The sequence below is a fragment of the Lissotriton helveticus genome, chromosome 4_1 (genome assembly GCF_964261635.1).
Source record: "Lissotriton helveticus chromosome 4_1, aLisHel1.1, whole genome shotgun sequence".
Classification (NCBI taxonomy): domain Eukaryota; kingdom Metazoa; phylum Chordata; class Amphibia; order Caudata; family Salamandridae; genus Lissotriton; species Lissotriton helveticus.
This window is the reverse complement of record NC_136063.1, coordinates 1,279,196,386-1,279,217,522: the sequence shown is the minus strand read 5'-3', so window position 1 is coordinate 1,279,217,522 and position 21,137 is coordinate 1,279,196,386. Positions and strand designations below refer to the sequence as shown.

The 21,137-nt window shown below is 43.9% G+C and overlaps 1 protein-coding gene across 1 annotated transcript in view; it reads right to left on the bottom strand.

The window, feature by feature from the left end:
• Positions 1 to 21,137, bottom strand: part of ELOVL2 (ELOVL fatty acid elongase 2) — a 436,749-nt gene that overhangs the window by 235,914 nt on the left and 179,698 nt on the right. Inside the window, exon 2 of the mRNA XM_078687845.1 lies at positions 6,718 to 6,781. Within this exon, the coding sequence (XP_078543971.1) occupies positions 6,718 to 6,781 (64 nt within the window). The remainder of the gene's footprint in view (positions 1 to 6,717; positions 6,782 to 21,137) is intronic.

Genomic DNA, 21,137 nt, shown 5'->3' with positions numbered 1-21,137 from the left:
GATCAAGCCCTGATCTTTGGACTGGGTAAGAGTGGTCTGCTTAATTCAGGCACTCTGTTCATCACCACCCCCTTTTCTGAATCATTTTGTCCACCATAAGCGTGGAAGGGTATACTCAGATGTGAGTCCCTTGCTCATTGCACCATCAGGATTCAAGCAAGCCGGGCCGACGACGCCTGAAATGGTAGAAACCGGTCCCCGGAAGCTTGTTTCCTTCCCAGTATAAGAATTGGCTTGGTAGTTTGGTTTGCCCTGTTCCCATCATGCACTGGGACAGAAACAGACTAATTTGCATATAGCCAAGTTCTGAGCTGGGATGGTGCAGTGAGCTAAAAAATGGTGATGGATCAAGCCCTGATCTTTGGACTGGGTAAGAGTGGTCTGCTTAATTCAGGCACTCTGTTCATCACCACCCCCTTTTCTGAATCTTCTTGGCTTAATGACACGCTTCACCACTTTACTAGTAAATATCCCCCAAAGTGGCTTAACTCGGCTTTGCAAATATGGAGCAGGGGATTGCGCCACCGGAATGTTTAAAAGAAAGTGATGTTCTGGTGGCGCAATGCATTTGTAATTATGCCCCAATGGGTTTCCTACATACATTTGCTAGAAAGCTGTGGATTCTGAAGAACACTCACAAAATACTTCAATACTTTTATGGTGCTCAACGCATACGTGGCCTGCCCTGGGGAGCTGAGCACTGCTTAATTTGAGCCAGTGGTTTTCGGTGCTCGGCACAGGCACTTAATTGTCAACACCGCACTTAGGACAGTCTGCTGCTTGTCTAATTTAGAGATGAGCAGAACAACGGTTGTGTATGAATACAATATACATAAAAAATTACTAATACCTGCCTCCCCAGCCATTCCTTTAGCTTTGGGGGCCTGGAATAATCTGAACTGTCGCACTTGCAGGTAAGAGAGATGGTTAGTAGTTGGTACCGTCATTGGCAGCGATGATGGGCAATGTGTAGTGCAAGCTGCAGTGGCCTCCTGGTCAAGGCACTAGCCCTTACAAATTAAGCACTGGTGTTGAGGGTTCGCGTGCTTACGAACATTCTGAAAAAATGATGGCAAAATGGTGTCATATTCAGCACAATTTCTCCCTTCCATTACTCTGCCCTGGGAAGGCATTCCAAGGGTGGAGCATTGCTGCTCCCATGCCACCACCATGGATTGTGGCACTTTTCCAGATTTAACAAGACTGGTAAAGCTGGGAATGTGCAAAATTGCAATGCCTTCCCAGGAGAGGCCCAACAAGGAGAAATCTATGTCACTTCGTTGTTTCCTCTTTCTTAGTGTGCTGCATTTAAGAGAAAAAAGCCTCAGAGGGTTGTTTTTTCTGCAGGAAGTTGTCCCTTTCTGCACAAAAACACTCCTGCCTGCAATGCAGGCATCCTTGAGCCTGCAATGGCACTACGCAACAGATTGTGCCCAGTGCAGGCAGAGAGCAGGAATGCGTCATATACTGGTAAATATGGCGCATTCCCAAACTGTCAGTTTCACGCAGCGCATCAAGTTTTCTTGCTGCGTTGCATGAAAGTTTGATAAAACTGCCAACTAGTGTCAGGGCCTTCCTTTTAAAAATTAACCATTTGAGGCTAGTTCTGTTTGTTCCACTACTTGTAATAGGTGTATTCAGTTTTGCAGTGTTATTTACATTTAAAGTTGTTTATTTATTTCATTTGAATTTTGGGGATCATATTTCCAATGTGATTTTTGAATTTGTAATTTTGGAGTAGTGGTGTTTTAGCACCACTTTTGGGGACATTGAAATTGGCATAACAAGAGAAGGCTCTAAGACAGGATATTAAATGCCTCCATGTAGAGACCTTCATTCACATGCATATCAGCGTCCACCTGATGCACACATTTCCTGGCCAGCATGTCTACTTTGATATGTATGTATGTGGTGATGTCCTGCTCCACATGTATGTTACTCCTGTCATGTTAGTGGAGTCCTCTGCCATCCATCTGTTACTTTTTGCTGTTGTTGTATTGGGGCTGTGACTACAGACAACCCTTCTGAAATCTTCCTTTGTGTTGGTCTTATTCATTTTGGTGCAGTGTAATTACCATGAATCAATAGCGTCCCAATAGAGTTGGGGCCAGATGTAGGTCGCCAAATACCGGTCGTAACGGCCGATTTCGGCAGTTACCGACCGGTATTTGGGATTTGACATGTAGGTGGCCTTTAATGTACAGAATCGGTATATTTACCGATTCGGTAAATTTACCGATTCTGTAAAATACCGAATAGGTAAATACAGATGTAGGTGGCACTTCAAACAGTGCCACAGGCCATTACTGATTCGTTATTTACCATGTAATACTAATGCATGGTAAATAAGGAATTCCAGTGTACATGCACATCTGTGCATGTACACCTGTGCCATGTGGCACACATACATGCCCTAAGGGCATGTATGTGTGCCACATGGCACACAAGCCAAAATCAGGGGTGCAACAGGGTGTCAAAGTGACACCCTGTCCCCCTTGCAAATTCGGTATTTTTACCGAATCAGTAATTACCGATTCGGTAATTGACATTGAATCCTAGGGCCTCAAGGCCCATAGGAATCAATGACAATTACCGAATCGGTAATTACCGATTCGGTAATTACCGAATCCTACAGATTCGGTAAAAAATACAGAATTTTTAACTACATCTCATTTACCGAATCTAGAATACCGAATCGGTAAAATTCGGTATTCTAGAGTCGGTAAATGAGAATTACCTACATCTAGCCCTTGGTCTTTTGAATTTCAGATTGCCAATATGAGATAAGTAATGAAGTACCAATTATGAAAAGGCATGGGAGCAGTTTTTCTAAGGCTGTTTCTCCAGCCTTGGAGGTGTTCAAATACAAAGCCCAATCTGCAGCATTATATGGGGCTGAAATATGGGGACCCTTCCGTAAAAAGAATTTTGAGGTGGGGAAAATAAATTTTATAGAGCACTTTTAAGTATTCCTGTGCGTACACCACTAATGCCAATCATTCTGGACCTTAATGTCAAATGGACCGATAATTATGCAATTTTAAGACCTCTTACACTATGGGTAAGACTATGGTCAACACCGGAGTTATTAGAATATATGGCTGCTATAGAGGAAATTATGGAACTGGAGCAGAACAAAAGTATTAAATGGCTTAGACACGTCTCATGTGGTTAAGAATGATTGGTTTATCACAATTCTGGGATGATCCTTCTTCATTGTCTCAAGCCTCAAACAAATTGTTCAAATCTACCTTTTGGGCCTATATTTAAAGTAGTGTGCTTCATGATTCAGCAAGTGGGGCGTTAACAACAAGGTTCCGTTTGTTCAAGGATATGGCTTATTTTGAGCCATTCCTGGACGAGGTACGCCCCCAACTTTCCAAAACGTTATTTATTAAATTTAGATATGGCGTAATGAACACTAACACAATTGTAGCAAAATGGGCCAGTAAACAAATTGAAAATATAGTTGATTTATGTACTTTATGTTCAGATGCAGCCAAAGAAAATTATTTGCATATTCTCTTCTTCTGTCCTGCATATTCCAAGGCCAGGAAAAAATTGATTAAACCGATTTGCCTAAATCTAGGAATAAGATCATGTAAAGAGGCGGAAAGAATCCTAAAGACTGAAACTGCACAGGTTATTGTTTTTGGTGTTAGTAGATTCTTGTTAGCTGTTAGCTTTTTAAGAGCTAAAGCAGTACTAAAGCTATAGTGTATTGTGCGTGTTTTCCTGAAATTATTGAAATAATATAGTTGTCGATAACAAAAAGACACAGGGAATTGCACTTTATTATGTATGAGCAAGTATGGATTCATTAATTGGCTGTCTTATTATTAATAACAATGTTAGAGCATAATTTAATGGTCGAATTTAGGACTAAACAATGAGTTTTCCTCTTTTTAATTGTTGATGCCTTTTTAACATATTTATATTTGTATTTATGTTTTAACAAAAGGGCGCAAGGGTTATGTAGACCCCTTTCCAGTATTTTTCTTATGTATAATTGCTTGCACAGGTTATCACTGGACTATTCATAATTGTATTCAAAGTTGTGTGTGTTTTTATGTATTTTTTATGGTTTAAAGGAACCGAAATAAAGATTTTGAAATTAAATGAAATGATAAGTAATGACACCTGCCAATCACTCTGCAAATACATTCAGAACAAAAATACAGTGAAAGGAATTTAGATACAAAACCAAATCCCTGTGAATTTTCAGGACTTTAATTGGCTATTAATTTAATTAATTTAATTGGCTAGTAACACCGCCTTTGCAGTTGTAACTTTTTATATTGTGATATACACATCGTCCTCCGCCAATATACCCAACAGGTCTGGCAGGCGAAATTCAAAGCAAAATAAAACAATTCAAATATTATATTTGTGCTTCGTGACAGCACTTCTAAAAGAACAAAATCCAGCAGAGTAGCCAGTAGGGAAGAAGCAGCAGAGACTAAATCTAAATCACATAACAGACACAATGAAATTATTTTCATATCTCCAACTTCAACCCCCAAAGAAGAGACTTGAGGCCCTAATTAGAGCTTGACAGATGAGGAAAATCCGCCAAAACGTAGCCCCAACTGCTCGATCTAGAGCATAGAGAGGCCTGATGCATGATACATAGGGCAGAAGGGACATTCCTCACTTTTAGGATGATGTCCCACATTTTTCATAGTGTTATTAAGGCCCTTAATCAGGGTTACACAAGGGCCATCGGCCCTTCACCAGACATCCCATGAGCAAACTCTGCTATTCAGCAATCCTATGTGAGGCACCTCACACCAGCCCTAACACTTTCAAGAAAAATTATGGCATCTTCCAGTTGGAAAAGAAGTAACCCTTCCCACAGGCTTCTATTGGTGTCGCACACATAGGGGCCTATTAGGATCGGGGGCAGTTCGCCCCTGCCGGTAGCCACCGCCGGCGGGAGCGAACTGCCCGCCATCCACACCAGAAAGACCCCCCCGCCATATTAGGATGGCTGGGGGGTCAGCGGTGGACGCAAAGACCGTCCGCCGTTTTTCTGCCTGTCGACTCTTCGACCGGGCAGAAAACATCTTCAATATGATGGTGGTGTCTGCAAGACACCGCCATCCATATTAGGATTCAGGCGGAGATCAGCCTTTCCATGAAAGGAATGTTGTCTTTGGCATTGGGGGCCCATTGCGAGCCAAAGGTGGGTTGGGGGCTGGGGGGTGGACATAGGTACCCCCCTGCATTTGCATGCACAAGGTGACAGGCAATGCGTGGTGCCTGTCATGTTGTGCATGCATAAGCAGGACATGCATTTCTGACATTGCGGCGGGTGCTGCTGACAGCACCACCCGCTGTAATGTTAGAAATGCGGGATGCGCCCGCCAGTGTGGCAGGGCATCCTAATGGGTACGGCGGGACCGCCGCACCCATGGTGGGCGGTCCCTTTAGCCGTTGCAGTGGCGGGTGGACTTTGTCCGCCCGCCATCCTCAATAGATCTCCTAGTGACGCGAGGCAGTCGGATAACCCTCAGGGCTCAAAGTAGAGAATCATATTGCAGTACAAGATCTGCGTTGCTGATCTTTGACGCCCCACATCCTCAGCTACTCCTTCCAGATCATGTGTGGCTTACCACACAGCCACCCTCAACTCAGGGACCTGGCACACCAGTTGGGGATCACCCACAGTACCACTTCTTTCCTCTTTTTTGAGCTGCAGCATATCCAGTGGCATCCTCCTTTTTTAAGCTGCAGTATATCCAGTCTCACCACACCTCTACCCACAGGTAAGAGCACAGTCTGAGGTTGGGTTCACACTTCTGGTGCGGCCTCGCTGCTGGTAAGACTTTCATAAATCTTAATTGGGCAAAAACTGCCATAAAAGCATATAAAATAAAATATCAAGTGCAGTAAAACAATTAAAACCATTATATCAAATAAATAAATAAATAGTTTGGCATAATATTCATTCAATAGCAGCGTAGATAAATAAGTGCAGTCATACTCTGAATTAAAAAAAAACATAAATATCTAGTAGGAGTCATCTTTCAAGGGGCTAGCTTTTTTAGTCTAATCCTCCACATGCTTAACAAAAAGCGGGAGACAGCAAATATGATAGGGTGACTAGTATTAGTTCTTAATATCCTAGTCACTTGTCCTGGTGAGATCTAACAAAGTGCCACACCAGTCATGGGATGCGGGAATAGCCAACTGCAGACAATGTGTGCCACATGAGGTGTTGGCCATAGCTCAGCTTTCCATTTGAATGAGGAGAATCCCCTCCTGTGTACATGAATTTTCCTCACCGGCCAATGGGGCGCTACGCTGATGGAAAAATAGGACCCGCACCAGGTGAACACTAACAAAGTGTGCTTTTTGCGACCTGTTACGTGCACCACATAGTTGTATTCATTGTGCATAGAAACCAAATCAAAACACACTATGGAGCTATCAAGTTTTATTTAAGAGCAAATCTATAGGTGCAGATGTTTTACTTTTTAGTTTAGCACTTTGTGAATGGGGTTTACAGGCTTCATCAGTGTAGGATTGTTAAAATTGCCAAATGTGACACTAAAGAAATCTCAAGTGCCCAGGGTGTTACACTATTATGATCTCTAAAAGTCTGACTAATATTAATATCTTAATCAGATGTATCAAAATACTTCTTATAGGTCTACCACAATAACATCAGCACTTTTACATTAGCATAATATACACTGTATGACATAAACGTACCTCGAGGTCCAAACATGTAATCCACAAATGCATTTACTTCATGATCTATGGCCTTTATCTGCTCCTAGGAAGGAACAAAATAAAAAAAAGATTAGTGTCGGCATGACCTATAAAAACATCTTTACATAGAGTATTTCATCATATACTTAAAAGTATTTTTGCTTGATTAAGATCAAGTGCTGTTTTGTGTGTTTCTGGCATTGATTTCCTTTTAAACATTTAATAACAGATAATAATCATTTAATAAACATTATTGATTATGTTATTCGTATTTCATGTATTAGCAAAGCAAGAAAGGCTTTCAAACCCATACTATGAAAATGCATTAACATAGGAATGGTCCAAGGAGGTAACAGAGTCAGCGAGAGCTTGCTGAGATACTGTCGAAGTGTTACATTGTTAATCATATGGAGATGTCATCTAATGGAAGATTTAGCAGTCTGCAACACCTTTGCAACAAGTACAAAAAATATATAGGAAATATGGAGAGTAGCTTTAAGCCAGCCGCCTTCAGCCACATCTATGTTTAAAAGGCATGCACATTTTGGACCAGCCCACAGCAAAGAATACATAGGGGCATATTTACAAGGAGTTAACGCTACCAGATGTCACTTTTTCCGACGTTCTGGTGGCGTTAACTCCTTCACCTTATATTGTATTTAATGCTCTATTCACACAGCACTTAACGTGAAAGGGGCATGCAATTGGTATTGCACCAGGCATTCTGCTGAACACCCATTGATTTTTGATGCTGCCCCATTTTTACATGGTATGGGGTAGTGCTAAAAATACCGCCAGGGAATACCTGGTCTTAAGCAGGCGATACGAGGAGAAATGTTTTATTTCTCCTCGTATTTTTCTCTTTCCATAGCACACACAGATAGAGCAAATCGCCAGTAAAGCCTGTTTATGCACACAAAGGTGTCCCTTCTTGCACATAAACAATTGCCTCATAGCGCAGGCACCCAAGCAAAATCACACTAGGGTGCCTGTACTAGCGCTAGGTAGCTTTTTACCACCAGTGCTAGGGGTAACGCAGGGGTGCATTGCATTCTTGTGAATACGGCACAGCCCTGCATTTTGAAACTGTCAGAGCGCAGCGTTACCAAATTTAGAATAACACATGCTCAGCCAGTTTCTTGTAATTATGCCCTCTAGAGTGGTGCAATGCGTCAGCTCCCCCAGCTATGGCTTTCGTGTGAGTCACATTTAGGTTCAGACTGTAACACAGCCATTTGGTGTCTGGAGCGTCAGTCATCTTGAGTGATGGGAGTTTGTTTGTTGCTATCATACTCCGAGGCCAGAGTGTACAAGCACGAGATACGAAGGAGTCTCCCTTTGGGAGACACACTTTGCTGCATGTAAAACAGTTTTTTACAAAAGGGGGACCAGGCCCATGTGGACAGGACCGAGGTAGGGCCTATTCATAAATTCAACAAGGGGAAAAACCTCATATCCTACTTAATTATGATTTATTTGAGTCAACTACACTATATTCTTTTAGTGATTGGGTTATTTATTTACCCTATTTCATCAACTCTTATTTCATGTGAAAGGAGTTTATGTCTTCTCGAAACATATAAACAGTAACATATACATATCACATATACGACAATTTACTACGACATTTACTAATTGTAAGTCCAAAAACGTTGTGTATGCTATAGTATGCCCATGTGCTAAGCTATACATCGGCAAAACGGATCAACAAATTAACCAGAGGATAACACAACACAGATCCAGAATTAAAAAGAAGGTTACCATGGCCCCTATGGTTGAACATTTCATGAAGGCTATGCATGCGGAACGTGATTTTAAATGGACTGTATTGATTGCATTGAATTTATCTAAAAAAAAATGACAGATGTGGAGTCTTTGTTGATGGCAAATTTAATAGTGTACATTCCGGATTGAATGAAATGTCGGAAGTGTCAAGAATATAAGGCTGGGATTGCAAATTGTAAGAGCCTCAGAGGTTTTGCATGCAACTTTATTTGTTTAAAATTGCAAAAACGTGTTCGATATTATTTGATCATGCATTAAGGTGTCTAGTTTGTTATCAGATGACCAGATTGGATGTATCCATATAATTGTAATGATGTGTAAGAGTAACTGCATCTCCCACAATGCCGAAGAACATGCCGGTGAAATGGAATACCCACAAGTAAAGTTTAATTGAGCGATCGAGTGTAATTAGGAAAATAGAATGTTTGAGGGTAACAGGTCATAAGCAGATAATAAATTCGAGGTAACCATAATTTGAAGAGTAAAACAAGTTTAAAAGTCTGATCGGCATATGTTTTGGTAAAATCCCATGATACAGGGTAAACAAAAGGAAAGAAAACTACATTTCCCAGAAGCCTGAGTACAAACAGATGAAAACTGGAAGATCGCAGGCGTTAGTGACTTCCGTGTTTGGATTAATGCAGAAGCGCGAGGAGACAGAGAAATTTGGTGAAAGAATGAGATAAGGTGAAGACTTAGTGCACCCTGTAGTTCATGAGGAAAGGGGTTTAGTGAAGCACGCGCTGTAGTAATAAGCGCTGCTGTGTGTTTTGTTCTATTAGAATATGAATAATCAGGCGGGGAGCGGAGGACAGTGAATAATTCTTTTGAAAACGTCCCTGCCGTCCACCCGACACGGAGGTATGTTGTTTCCTACATTAAGCCTTGGTATATTGATACAACGAATAATATGCCGGTCAGAAGCTAATAAGGGAGTGTTGATTCCTTCAACAGAAAAATTGGATTTTTAGCCAAATGAAGCACAATTGCTCGAGATATTGAATACTGATTACAAAGACATAAGAAACGTACGTGGGTTTTCTTAGGAATAACACAGGTATAGGATACAAACAATGTCTTTCTTAGTAGTTGGAAAATGTTTTTTTAAATGAACTTTATTGTTCATATAGGATCAAGAACATTGGTCCCATTAGCAAAGTGAGAGAGACGCATGGCCATTGAAAAACGTGCAGGACATGGGCAGGTATGAGCAGATATAGAGATAAAGGGACAAGAAAAAAAAGAAGGGTCTAGACCTATAAGTGACAGTTTGTTTTATTTTGATTGTAGATTTTACCAATGTGTTGTGAGTAAGAAGCCCTGGTGAGAGCCTATTGAGAACCCGTGTGGCTCGAAACGCGTCGGCAATCGCTATTCAGTTGGCAAAAAGTGGATATAAAAAAAGAAAATCGAATTAATTCAGGAAAATAATTTAGACTGGATTACTAGAATGTTGAATGAAATCTCATAGTGTCATTGTGGAGTACATATGGCACATCGTTTAATGTAATGTTTTCATGTTAAAATGTAATTATGTATAATTTGTGTGTTACATTGAGATAAATGTTATGTAAATTGTCGTATATGTGATATGTATATGTTACTGTTTATATGTTTCAAGAAAAGGACATAAACTCCTTTCACATGAAATAAGAGTTGATGAAATAGGGTAAATAAATAACCCGATCACTAAAAGAATATAGTGTGGTTGACTCAAATAAATCATAATTAAGTAGGATACGAGGTTTTTCCCCTTGTTGAACGCATGTAAAACTGTGGCATAGTTATGTGGCAGCACCACTTAAGGCCAAGCACAAACATAGCCAAAGAACAGGTTGCAGGAGTAGGCAGCAGCTGCTGAGGGCCAACCAGATTGTGCTCTGCAGATGCAGTGAGCTTCTGGGGAGAGACCAGCTGCCTAGACGGGCACCAATAATAACGTCTTATAAATAAAAGTGCCTGTTCATCGATAGATGAGTTTGCAAGTTGCTTGTTGATGGGAGAGTGAGTGAATGAATGGGAGAGTGGCAGTCAAACTACATGAATGATGACCTAGTGCATAGACAGGTGGATGGGTCGGTGCATGAATGGAAGCATACATTCATTAACCTACTTACTCATTCTTACATTCATCCATTCAACTATCCACAACACCACACACAAACTCAGTGATCAATGAAATGGCACTTTCAGTAATAAGCCAGGCCTTCTGCTACTTAATGTATCCAATGAGCATTAACTAAATTGCCCTGAAGTTAACACCATGCTTGAACACCCTTCTAAGCTTCTCTAAGAATAACTAGTAACATACACGACAACAGCATGTAAATATCTTCAGAAAGAATGCACACGGGATACTCTGAAGGGGCTACAATAAAGTGTTTAAAAACTAACATATTCTCAAGCTTGTGTTTTATATTCATTCTTGTTTCATTGTATATCACCAACTAAAGAGCAGCGAAGGAGGCCTTCAGATAGTAAATGACTTTTTTTAATGAAAATGCAAGCTTTTGCAAAATATTATGATTGCATAGCCTTTGGATCAACAGTTCTGTGATGTGTGCATTGTAGAATAAGGACAAGGAATTGGAAAAGTCAAATAGCATGTGTTTAATATGCAGAGCATGCAGCGTTAGTATATTTGAGTGAGGCACACACGAGGGAGTCAACAGAGAGGTTAAACGTTGTAAAGTAGTCCCTCGTGCAGTTTAACACAAACACCTAAGTGGAAATGGAGGGATACACCTAAGCAGCCGATATGCTTTAGCTGAGAAATGATAATTTGCTGAGTTGAGCATACATTTGGATGGCAAAGGCCACGTCAATGGCTGAAAGAGGCTGGCTGGAGGAAGCCAATGGTTGAAAATGGCGGATTCAAAGATTCCTACGTATTTTGGTAGCTGTGTTTTTTTTTGACAGGTCTGTTGTGAAAAAAAACAGACCTAAAAATAAGTATTTCATAAGCTCATTTGAAAACTTCTATTTTCTGGCTTTTGTGATTCAATAACATACTTTAATAAAGTCAGGAATAAAAGAAACATGGAAATAGTCACTTATGTTACCTTCCATATGTTTTTCAAGTTTCGTAATTTGCCAATCAAAAAAACAACTGTTCCAGCAAAAACAATTACACAGCTCCTGTTCATGTAAGGTTTATGAATGAAATTAAAAGGTTAACACAAAATTATTTTATAAAAACAAATTAATCTTATCCGAAGTATTTGTACCCCAAATTAGTGCACAGGAGTCTTACTTCCAGAACTCAATTTAGACTAAGTAGAGGTACACACTTGATGAGCCAACAACTGCAAAAGAAGACTCTGGGAGGCGTATTTATTCTAAATATCACTTACAGCCTTATAATCAAAATTGTGTTGGAAGCAGTATCTAGGACAATTTTATAGTATAGTGCTTGTGCACGTTTCCACATCCTATATCACTAAAGGGGTAGCAAGGCCTAAGAATGCTGGTGCACCTGTGCAGCCACAGGTGGTGCTTATTTCCCCTGCCTTGCACTGCTACCATTACTTCTCAATGCAGTGCTGGAGTGACCTGAATAGTATCATCGCCTGGCTAGGGTGATTGTTTTGAAGGGTCCCATGGACTCTAGTGAATCCACCGAAGAAGGCACAGTCAAGGTAGTGCAGATCCCTTGTTGCCCCTACCAAACGAAGACATTGGGGGTGCCTCTGCACCAACGCACATATGTACAGCGTACAACAGGTGCATATTATGGAATGCTGTGCTCAGCACAGTTTCTCTTGGGTGTAGGCCTAAGGCCTAAAAGGCTTGCTTGAGGTTTTTACTGTGAAAAGTGCTAACTGCATGAAATAATCCAACGTCCCTTAAGGAGATGGAATGCATTTTTAAATGAATTCACCACGTGTCGCTCTACTGGTACTTTATTGCGGTTTCTAACACTGTTATGGTATGGTAATGTGCTTTTTCATTGCAGCGCCCTATAGCGTGTAACTGAAGGAACCACAGCTTGGTACAGTATGTTGTTTGTTGGTATTCAGTGGTGTGTGGTTAGTCTGGAGTTTTTCGCAGTGGTCTATGTGAGTTAGCGGGGAAGCAAAAGGAGCTCATCTCTGGACTAGATCCAAGTATCTGTAGGCCCGAGATGCTGCAGTCTAGGGCTGTTTCTACCATTCCAACATGTCGTACAAACTCTGATGTGGAATGGGCCCAAAAAGAAGTATTGCTGCTCCATGATATCCTAAGAAGAGGCTGGAGGTTAGGTGGAGGTTGGCTGAAAAGATGACAGGGAAACCAAGCAGTTAAAGCTCAAGGCAGTGGCCTGTGTACAGTTACGAATGTAACCTCTGACAAAATGTAAATTGAGCTACTCATTTACAATATTTTGACGCACAGCCGTGCAGCAAGCCTTCCTGCATAAAAGTGATGCACCAGCGGCACAATGGGCTTGTAAATAAGTCCCTATGTGCTTAATTTGTGCCTGCGGTTGCAAGTAGTAGCACACATTTATGGAGACTGGGACTTGTTTTTTATAAGCAGATTTAGACCCAAAGTAAGAAGGAGAATAGGAAAATGTGGAGGAAAAAATTAGAAAACAGTGACAAATGGCAATAGGGAGGGTAAAAAACCTTCAAGAGTGAGAAAAGAGGCAGGAAGTGTAGCTTGGTGGAAGAAAGAAGCATGAGGAGGGCTCACGGCTAGGCAGTCTTTGCATTCGGCAATGTCAGCATTCAGCGGCGAGTAGAAGGCTCCTGAGAAAACCTGTTAGTCTCTCTGCAGTTCTGTATTTATTTACAGATTAAAAACTGTGTAAATTACAACAGTATGGAGAAATGGGGAATGAACAAAGGCATTAACAAAGATCACCAGGAGGCAGACACAGAAGCCTTTTGCTTGGAAACGACAATCATTATTTACATCTGTAGAACAGCAATCAATCCCAAGATTAAGTAAATTAACTCTATTAACTCCTAATGTTGACACATGCTCCCAGAGAGTGGAAAATGCTGTCTCCTTCTAGAGGTGCACATGAAAAGCCCAAACTCCATGATCACCAAGGGCCTCATTTATGGCATTTTGGCATAGGCCAGCGCAGCTCCTACGCCAAAGTAGAAGGTATTTGGGGGCAGATTTATGAAGGCCTTGCGCCGCCTGTGCGTCACTTTTAACATGGGAAAAAGTGACGCAAGGGGGCGCAGGGCCTTCATAAATCTGCCCCTTGGTATTTAAACAATATGGCGCATTCCTGGCCTGTCTCTCTGTGCTGGTGCCGTTTTGGCTGCCTAGCACCAAAGTAATTCAGAAAAGGGGGTGGTGATGAACAGAGTGCCTGAATTAAGCAGACCACTCTTACCCAGTCCAAAGATCAGGGCTTGGTCCATCACCGTTTTTTAGCTCACTGCACCATCCCAGCTCAGAACTTGGCTATATGCAAATTAGTCTGTTCCTGTCCCAGTGCATGATGGGAACAGGGCAAACCAAACTACCAAGCCAATTCTTATACTGGGAAGGAAACAAGCTTCCGGGGACCGGTTTCTGCCATTTCAGGCGTCGTCAGCCCGGCTTGCTTGAATCCTGATGGTGCAATGAGCAAGGGACTCACATCTGAGTATACCCTTCCACGCTTATGGTGGACAAAATGATTCAGAAAAGGGGGTGGTGATGAACAGAGTGCCTGAATTAAGCAGACCACTCTTACCCAGTCCAAAGATCAGGGCTTGATCCATCACCGTTTTTTAGCTCACTGCACCATCCCAGCTCAGAACTTGGCTATATGCAAATTAGTCTGTTCCTGTCCCAGTGCATGATGGGAACAGGGCAAACCAAACTACCAAGCCAATTCTTATACTGGGAAGGAAACAAGCTTCCGGGGACCGGTTTCTGCCATTTCAGGCGTCGTCGGCCCGGCTTGCTTGAATCCTGATGGTGCAATGAGCAAGGGACTCACATCTGAGTATACCCTTCCACGCTTATAGTGGACAAAATGATTCAGAAAAGGGGGTGGTGATGAACAGAGTGCCTGAATTAAGCAGACCACTCTTACCCAGTCCAAAGATCAGGGCTTGATCCATCACCGTTTTTTAGCTCACTGCACCATCCCAGCTCGGGACTTGGCTATATGCAACTTAGTCTGTTCCTGTCCCAGTGCATGATGGGAACAGGGCAAACCAAACTACCAAGCCAATTCTTATACTGGGAAGGAAACAAGCTTCCGGGGACCGGTTTCTGCCATTTCAGGCGTCGTCGGCCCGGCTTGCTTGAATCCTGATGGTGCAATGAGCAAGGGACTCACATCTGAGTATACCCTTCCACGCTTATGGTGGACAAAATGATTCAGAAAAGGGGGTGGTGATGAACAGAGTGCCTGAATTAAGCAGACCACTCTTACCAAGTCCAAAGATCAGGGCTTGATCCATCACCGTTTTTTAGCTCACTGCACCATCCCAGCTCAGAACTTGGCTATATGCAAATTAGTCTGTTCCTGTCCCAGTGCATGATGGGAACAGGGCAAACCAAACTACCAAGCCAATTCTTATACTGGGAAGGAAACAAGCTTCCGGGGACCGGTTTCTGTCATTTCAGGCGTCGTCGGCCCGGCTTGCTTGAATCCTGATGGTGCAATGAGCAAGGGACTCACATCTGAGTATACCCTTCCACGCTTATGGTGGACAAAATGATTCAGAAAAGGGTGTGGTGATGAACAGAGTGCCTGAATTAAGCAGACCACTCTTACCCAGTCCAAAGATCAGGGCTTGATCCATCGCCGTTTTTTAGCTCACTGCACCATCCCAGCTCAGAACTTGGCTATATGCAAATTAGTCTGTTCCTGTCCCAGTGCATGATGGGAACAGGGCAAACCAAACACCAAGCCAATTCTTATACTGGGAAGGAAACAAGCTTCCGGGGACCGGTTTCTGCCATTTCAGGCGTCGTCGGCCCGGCTTGCTTGAATCCTGATGGTGCAATGAGCAAGGGACTCACATCTGAGTATACCCTTCCACGCTTATGGTGGACAAAATGATTCAGAAAAGGGGGTGGTGATGAACAGAGTGCCTGAATTAAGCAGACCACTCTTACCCAGTCCAAAGATCAGGGCTTGATCCATCACCGTTTTTTAGCTCACTGCACCATCCCAGCTCAGAACTTGGCTATATGCAAATTAGTCTGTTCCTGTCCCAGTGCATGATGGGAACAGGGCAAACCAAACTACCAAGCCAATTCTTATACTGGGAAGGAAACAAGCTTCCGGGGACCGGTTTCTGCCATTTCAGGCGTCGTCGGACCGGCTTGCTTGAATCCTGATGGTGCAATGAGAAAGGGACTCACATCTGAGTATACCCTTCCACGCTTATGGTGGACAAAATGATTCAGAAAAGGGGGTGGTGATGAACAGAGTGCCTGAATTAAGCAGACCACTCTTACCCAGTCCAAAGATCAGGGCTTGATCCATCACCGTTTTTTAGCTCACTGCACCATCCCAGCTCAGAACTTGGCTATATGCAAATTAGTCTGTTCCTGTCCCAGTGCATGATGGGAACAGGGCAAACCAAACTACCAAGCCAATTCTTATACTGGGAAGGAAACAAGCTTCCGGGGACCGGTTTCTGCCATTTCAGGCGTCGTCGGCCCGGCTTGCTTGAATCCTGATGGTGCAATGAGCAAGGGACTCACATCTGAGTATACCCTTCCACGCTTATGGTGGACAAAATGATTCAGAAAAGGGGGTGGTGATGAACAGAGTGCCTGAATTAAGCAGTCCACTCTTACCCAGTCCAAAGATCAGGGCTTGATCCATCACCGTTTTTTAGCTCACTGCACCATCCCAGCTCAGAACTTGGCTATATGCAAATTAGTCTGTTCCTGTCCCAGTGCATGATGGGAACAGGGCAAACCAAACTACCAAGCAAATTCTTATACTGGGAAGGAAACAAGCTTCCGGGGACCGGTTTCTGCCATTTCAGGCGTCGTCAGCCCGGCTTGCTTGAATCCTGATGGTGCAATGAGCAAGGGACTCACATCTGAGTATACCCTTCCACGCTTATGGTGGACAAAATGATTCAGAAAAGGGGGTGGTGATGAACAGAGTGCCTGAATTAAGCAGACCACTCTTACCCAGTCCAAAGATCAGGGCTTGATCCATCACCGTTTTTTAGCTCACTGCACCATCCCAGCTCAGAACTTGGCTATATGCAAATTAGTCTGTTCCTGTCCCAGTGCATGATGGGAACAGGGCAAACCAAACTACCAAGCCAATTCTTATACTGGGAAGGAAACAAGCTTCCGGGGACCGGTTTCTGCCATTTCAGGCGTCGTCGGCCCGGCTTGCTTGAATCCTGATGGTGCAATGAGCAAGGGACTCACATCTGAGTATACCCTTCCACGCTTATAGTGGACAAAATGATTCAGAAAAGGGGGTGGTGATGAACAGAGTGCCTGAATTAAGCAGACCACTCTTACCCAGTCCAAAGATCAGGGCTTGATCCATCACCGTTTTTTAGCTCACTGCACCATCCCAGCTCGGGACTTGGCTATATGCAAATTAGTCTGTTCCTGTCCCAGTGCATGATGGGAACAGGGCAAACCAAACTACCAAGCCAATTCTTATACTGGGAAGGAAACAAGCTTCCGGGGACCGGTTTCTGCCATTTCAGGCGTCGTCGGCCCGGCTTGCTTGAATCCTGATGGTGCAATGAGCAAGGGACTCACATCTGAGTATACCCTTCCACGCTTATGGTGGACAAAATGATTCAGAAAAGGGGGTGGTGATGAACAGAGTGCCTGAATTAAGCAGACCACTCTTACCCAGTCCAAAGATCAGGGCTTGATCCATCACCGTTTTTTAGCTCACTGCACCATCCCAGCTCAGAACTTGGCTATATGCAAATTAGTCTGTTCCTGTCCCAGTGCATGATGGGAACAGGGCAAACCAAACTACCAAGCCAATTCTTATACTGGGAAGGAAAGAAGCTTCCGGGGACCGGTTTCTGTCATTTCAGGCGTCGTCGGCCCGGCTTGCTTGAATCCTGATGGTGCAATGAGCAAGGGACTCACATCTGAGTATACCCTTCCACGCTTATGGTGGACAAAATGATTCAGAAAAGGGTGTGGTGATGAACAGAGTGCCTGAATTAAGCTGACCACTCTTACCCAGTCCAAAGATCAGGGCTTGATCCATCGCAGTTTTTTAGCTCACTGCACCATCCCAGCTCAGAACTTGGCTATATGCAAATTAGTCTGTTCCTGTCCCAGTGCATGATGGGAACAGGGCAAACCAAACACCAAGCCAATTCTTATACTGGGAAGGAAACAAGCTTCCGGGGACCGGTTTCTGCCATTTCAGGCGTCGTCGGCCCGGCTTGCTTGAATCCTGATGGTGCAATGAGCAAGGGACTCACATCTGAGTATACCCTTCCACGCTTATGGTGGACAAAATGATTCAGAAAAGGGGGTGGTGATGAACAGAGTGCCTGAATTAAGCAGACCACTCTTACCCAGTCCAAAGATCAGGGCTTGATCCATCACCGTTTTTTAGCTCACTGCACCATCCCAGCTCAGAACTTGGCTATATGCAAATTAGTCTGTTCCTGTCCCAGTGCATGATGGGAACAGGGCAAACCAAACTACCAAGCCAATTCTTATACTGGGAAGGAAACAAGCTTCCGGGGACCGGTTTCTGCCATTTCAGGCGTCGTCGGCCCGGCTTGCTTGAATCCTGATGGTGCAATGAGAAAGGGACTCACATCTGAGTATACCCTTCCACGCTTATGGTGGACAAAATGATTCAGAAAAGGGGGTGGTGATGAACAGAGTGCCTGAATTAAGCAGACCACTCTTACCCAGTCCAAAGATCAGGGCTTGATCCATCACCGTTTTTTAGCTCACTGCACCATCCCAGCTCAGAACTTGGCTATATGCAAATTAGTCTGTTCCTGTCCCAGTGCATGATGGGAACAGGGCAAACCAAACTACCAAGCCAATTCTTATACTGGGAAGGAAACAAGCTTCCGGGGACCGGTTTCTGCCATTTCAGGCGTCGTCGGCCCGGCTTGCTTGAATCCTGATGGTGCAATGAGCAAGGGACTCACATCTGAGTATACCCTTCCACGCTTATGGTGGACAAAATGATTCAGAAAAGGGGGTGGTGATGAACAGAGTGCCTGAATTAAGCAGTCCACTCTTACCCAGTCCAAAGATCAGGGCTTGATCCATCACCGTTTTTTAGCTCACTGCACCATCCCAGCTCAGAACTTGGCTATATGCAAATTAGTCTGTTCCTGTCCCAGTGCATGATGGGAACAGGGCAAACCAAACTACCAAGCAAATTCTTATACTGGGAAGGAAACAAGCTTCCGGGGACCGGTTTCTGCCATTTCAGGCGTCGTCAGCCCGGCTTGCTTGAATCCTGATGGTGCAATGAGCAAGGGACTCACATCTGAGTATACCCTTCCACGCTTATGGTGGACAAAATGATTCAGAAAAGGGGGTGGTGATGAACAGAGTGCCTGAATTAAGCAGACCACTCTTACCCAGTCCAAAGATCAGGGCTTGATCCATCACCGTTTTTTAGCTCACTGCACCATCCCAGCTCAGAACTTGGCTATATGCAAATTAGTCTGTTCCTGTCCCAGTGCATGATGGGAACAGGGCAAACCAAACTACCAAGCCAATTCTTATACTGGGAAGGAAACAAGCTTCCGGGGACCGGTTTCTGCCATTTCAGGCGTCGTCGGCCCGGCTTGCTTGAATCCTGATGGTGCAATGAGCAAGGGACTCACATCTGAGTATACCCTTCCACGCTTATAGTGGACAAAATGATTCAGAAAAGGGGGTGGTGATGAACAGAGTGCCTGAATTAAGCAGACCACTCTTACCCAGTCCAAAGATCAGGGCTTGATCCATCACCGTTTTTTAGCTCACTGCACCATCCCAGCTCGGGACTTGGCTATATGCAAATTAGTCTGTTCCTGTCCCAGTGCATGATGGGAACAGGGCAAACCAAACTACCAAGCCAATTCTTATACTGGGAAGGAAACAAGCTTCCGGGGACCGGTTTCTGCCATTTCAGGCGTCGTCGGCCCGGCTTGCTTGAATCCTGATGGTGCAATGAGCAAGGGACTCACATCTGAGTATACCCTTCCACGCTTATGGTGGACAAAATGATTCAGAAAAGGGGGTGGTGATGAACAGAGTGCCTGAATTAAGCAGACCACTCTTACCCAGTCCAAAGATCAGGGCTTGATCCATCACCGTTTTTTAGCTCACTGCACCATCCCAGCTCAGAACTTGGCTATATGCAAATTAGTCTGTTCCTGTCCCAGTGCATGATGGGAACAGGGCAAACCAAACTACCAAGCCAATTCTTATACTGGGAAGGAAACAAGCTTCCGGGGACCGGTTTCTGTCATTTCAGGCGTCGTCGGCCCGGCTTGCTTGAATCCTGATGGTGCAATGAGCAAGGGACTCACATCTGAGTATACCCTTCCACGCTTATGGTGGACAAAATGATTCAGAAAAGGGTGTGGTGATGAACAGAGTGCCTGAATTAAGCTGACCACTCTTACCCAGTCCAAAGATCAGGGCTTGATCCATCGCCGTTTTTTAGCTCACTGCACCATCCCAGCTCAGAACTTGGCTATATGCAAATTAGTCTGTTCCTGTCCCAGTGCATGATGGGAACAGGGCAAACCAAACACCAAGCCAATTCTTATACTGGGAAGGAAACAAGCTTCCAGGGACCGGTTTCTGCCATTTCAGGCGTCGTCGGCCCGGCTTGCTTGAATCCTGATGGTGCAATGAGCAAGGGACTCACATCTGAGTATACCCTTCCACGCTTATGGTGGACAAAATGATTCAGAAAAGGGGGTGGTGATGAACAGAGTGCCTGAATTAAGCAGACCACTCTTACCCAGTCCAAAGATCAGGGCTTGGTCCATCACCGTTTTTTAGCTCACTGCACCATCCCAGCTCAGAACTTGGCTATATGCAAATTAGTCTGTTCCTGTCCCAGTGCATGATGGGAACAGGGCAAACCAAACTACCAAGCCAATTCTTATACTGGGAAGGAAACAAGCTTCCGGGGACCGGTTTCTGCCATTTCAGGCGTCGTCGGCCCGGCTTGCTTGAATCCTGATGGTGCAATGAGCAAGGGACTCACATCTGAGTATACCCTTCCACGCTTATGGTGGACAAAATGATTCAGAAAAGGGGGTGGTGATGAACAGAGTGCCTGAATTAAGCAGACCACTCTTACCCAGTCCAAAGATCAGGGCTTGATCCATCACCGTTTTTTAGCTCACTGCACCATCCCAGCTCAGAACTTGGCTATATGCAAATTAGTCTGTTCCTGTCCCAGTGCATGATGGGAACAGGGAAAACCAAACTACCAAGCCAATTCTTATACTGGGAAGGAAACAAGCTTCCGGGGACCGGTTTCTGCCATTTCAGGCGTCGTCGGCCCGGCTTGCTTGAATCCTGATGGTGCAATGAGCAAGGGACTCACATCTGAGTATACCCTTCCACGCTTATGGTGGACAAAATGATTCAGAAAAGGGGGTGGTGATGAACAGAGTGCCTGAATTAAGCAGACCACTCTTACCCAGTCCAAAGATCAGGGCTTGATCCATCACCGTTTTTTAGCTCACTGCACCATCCCAGCT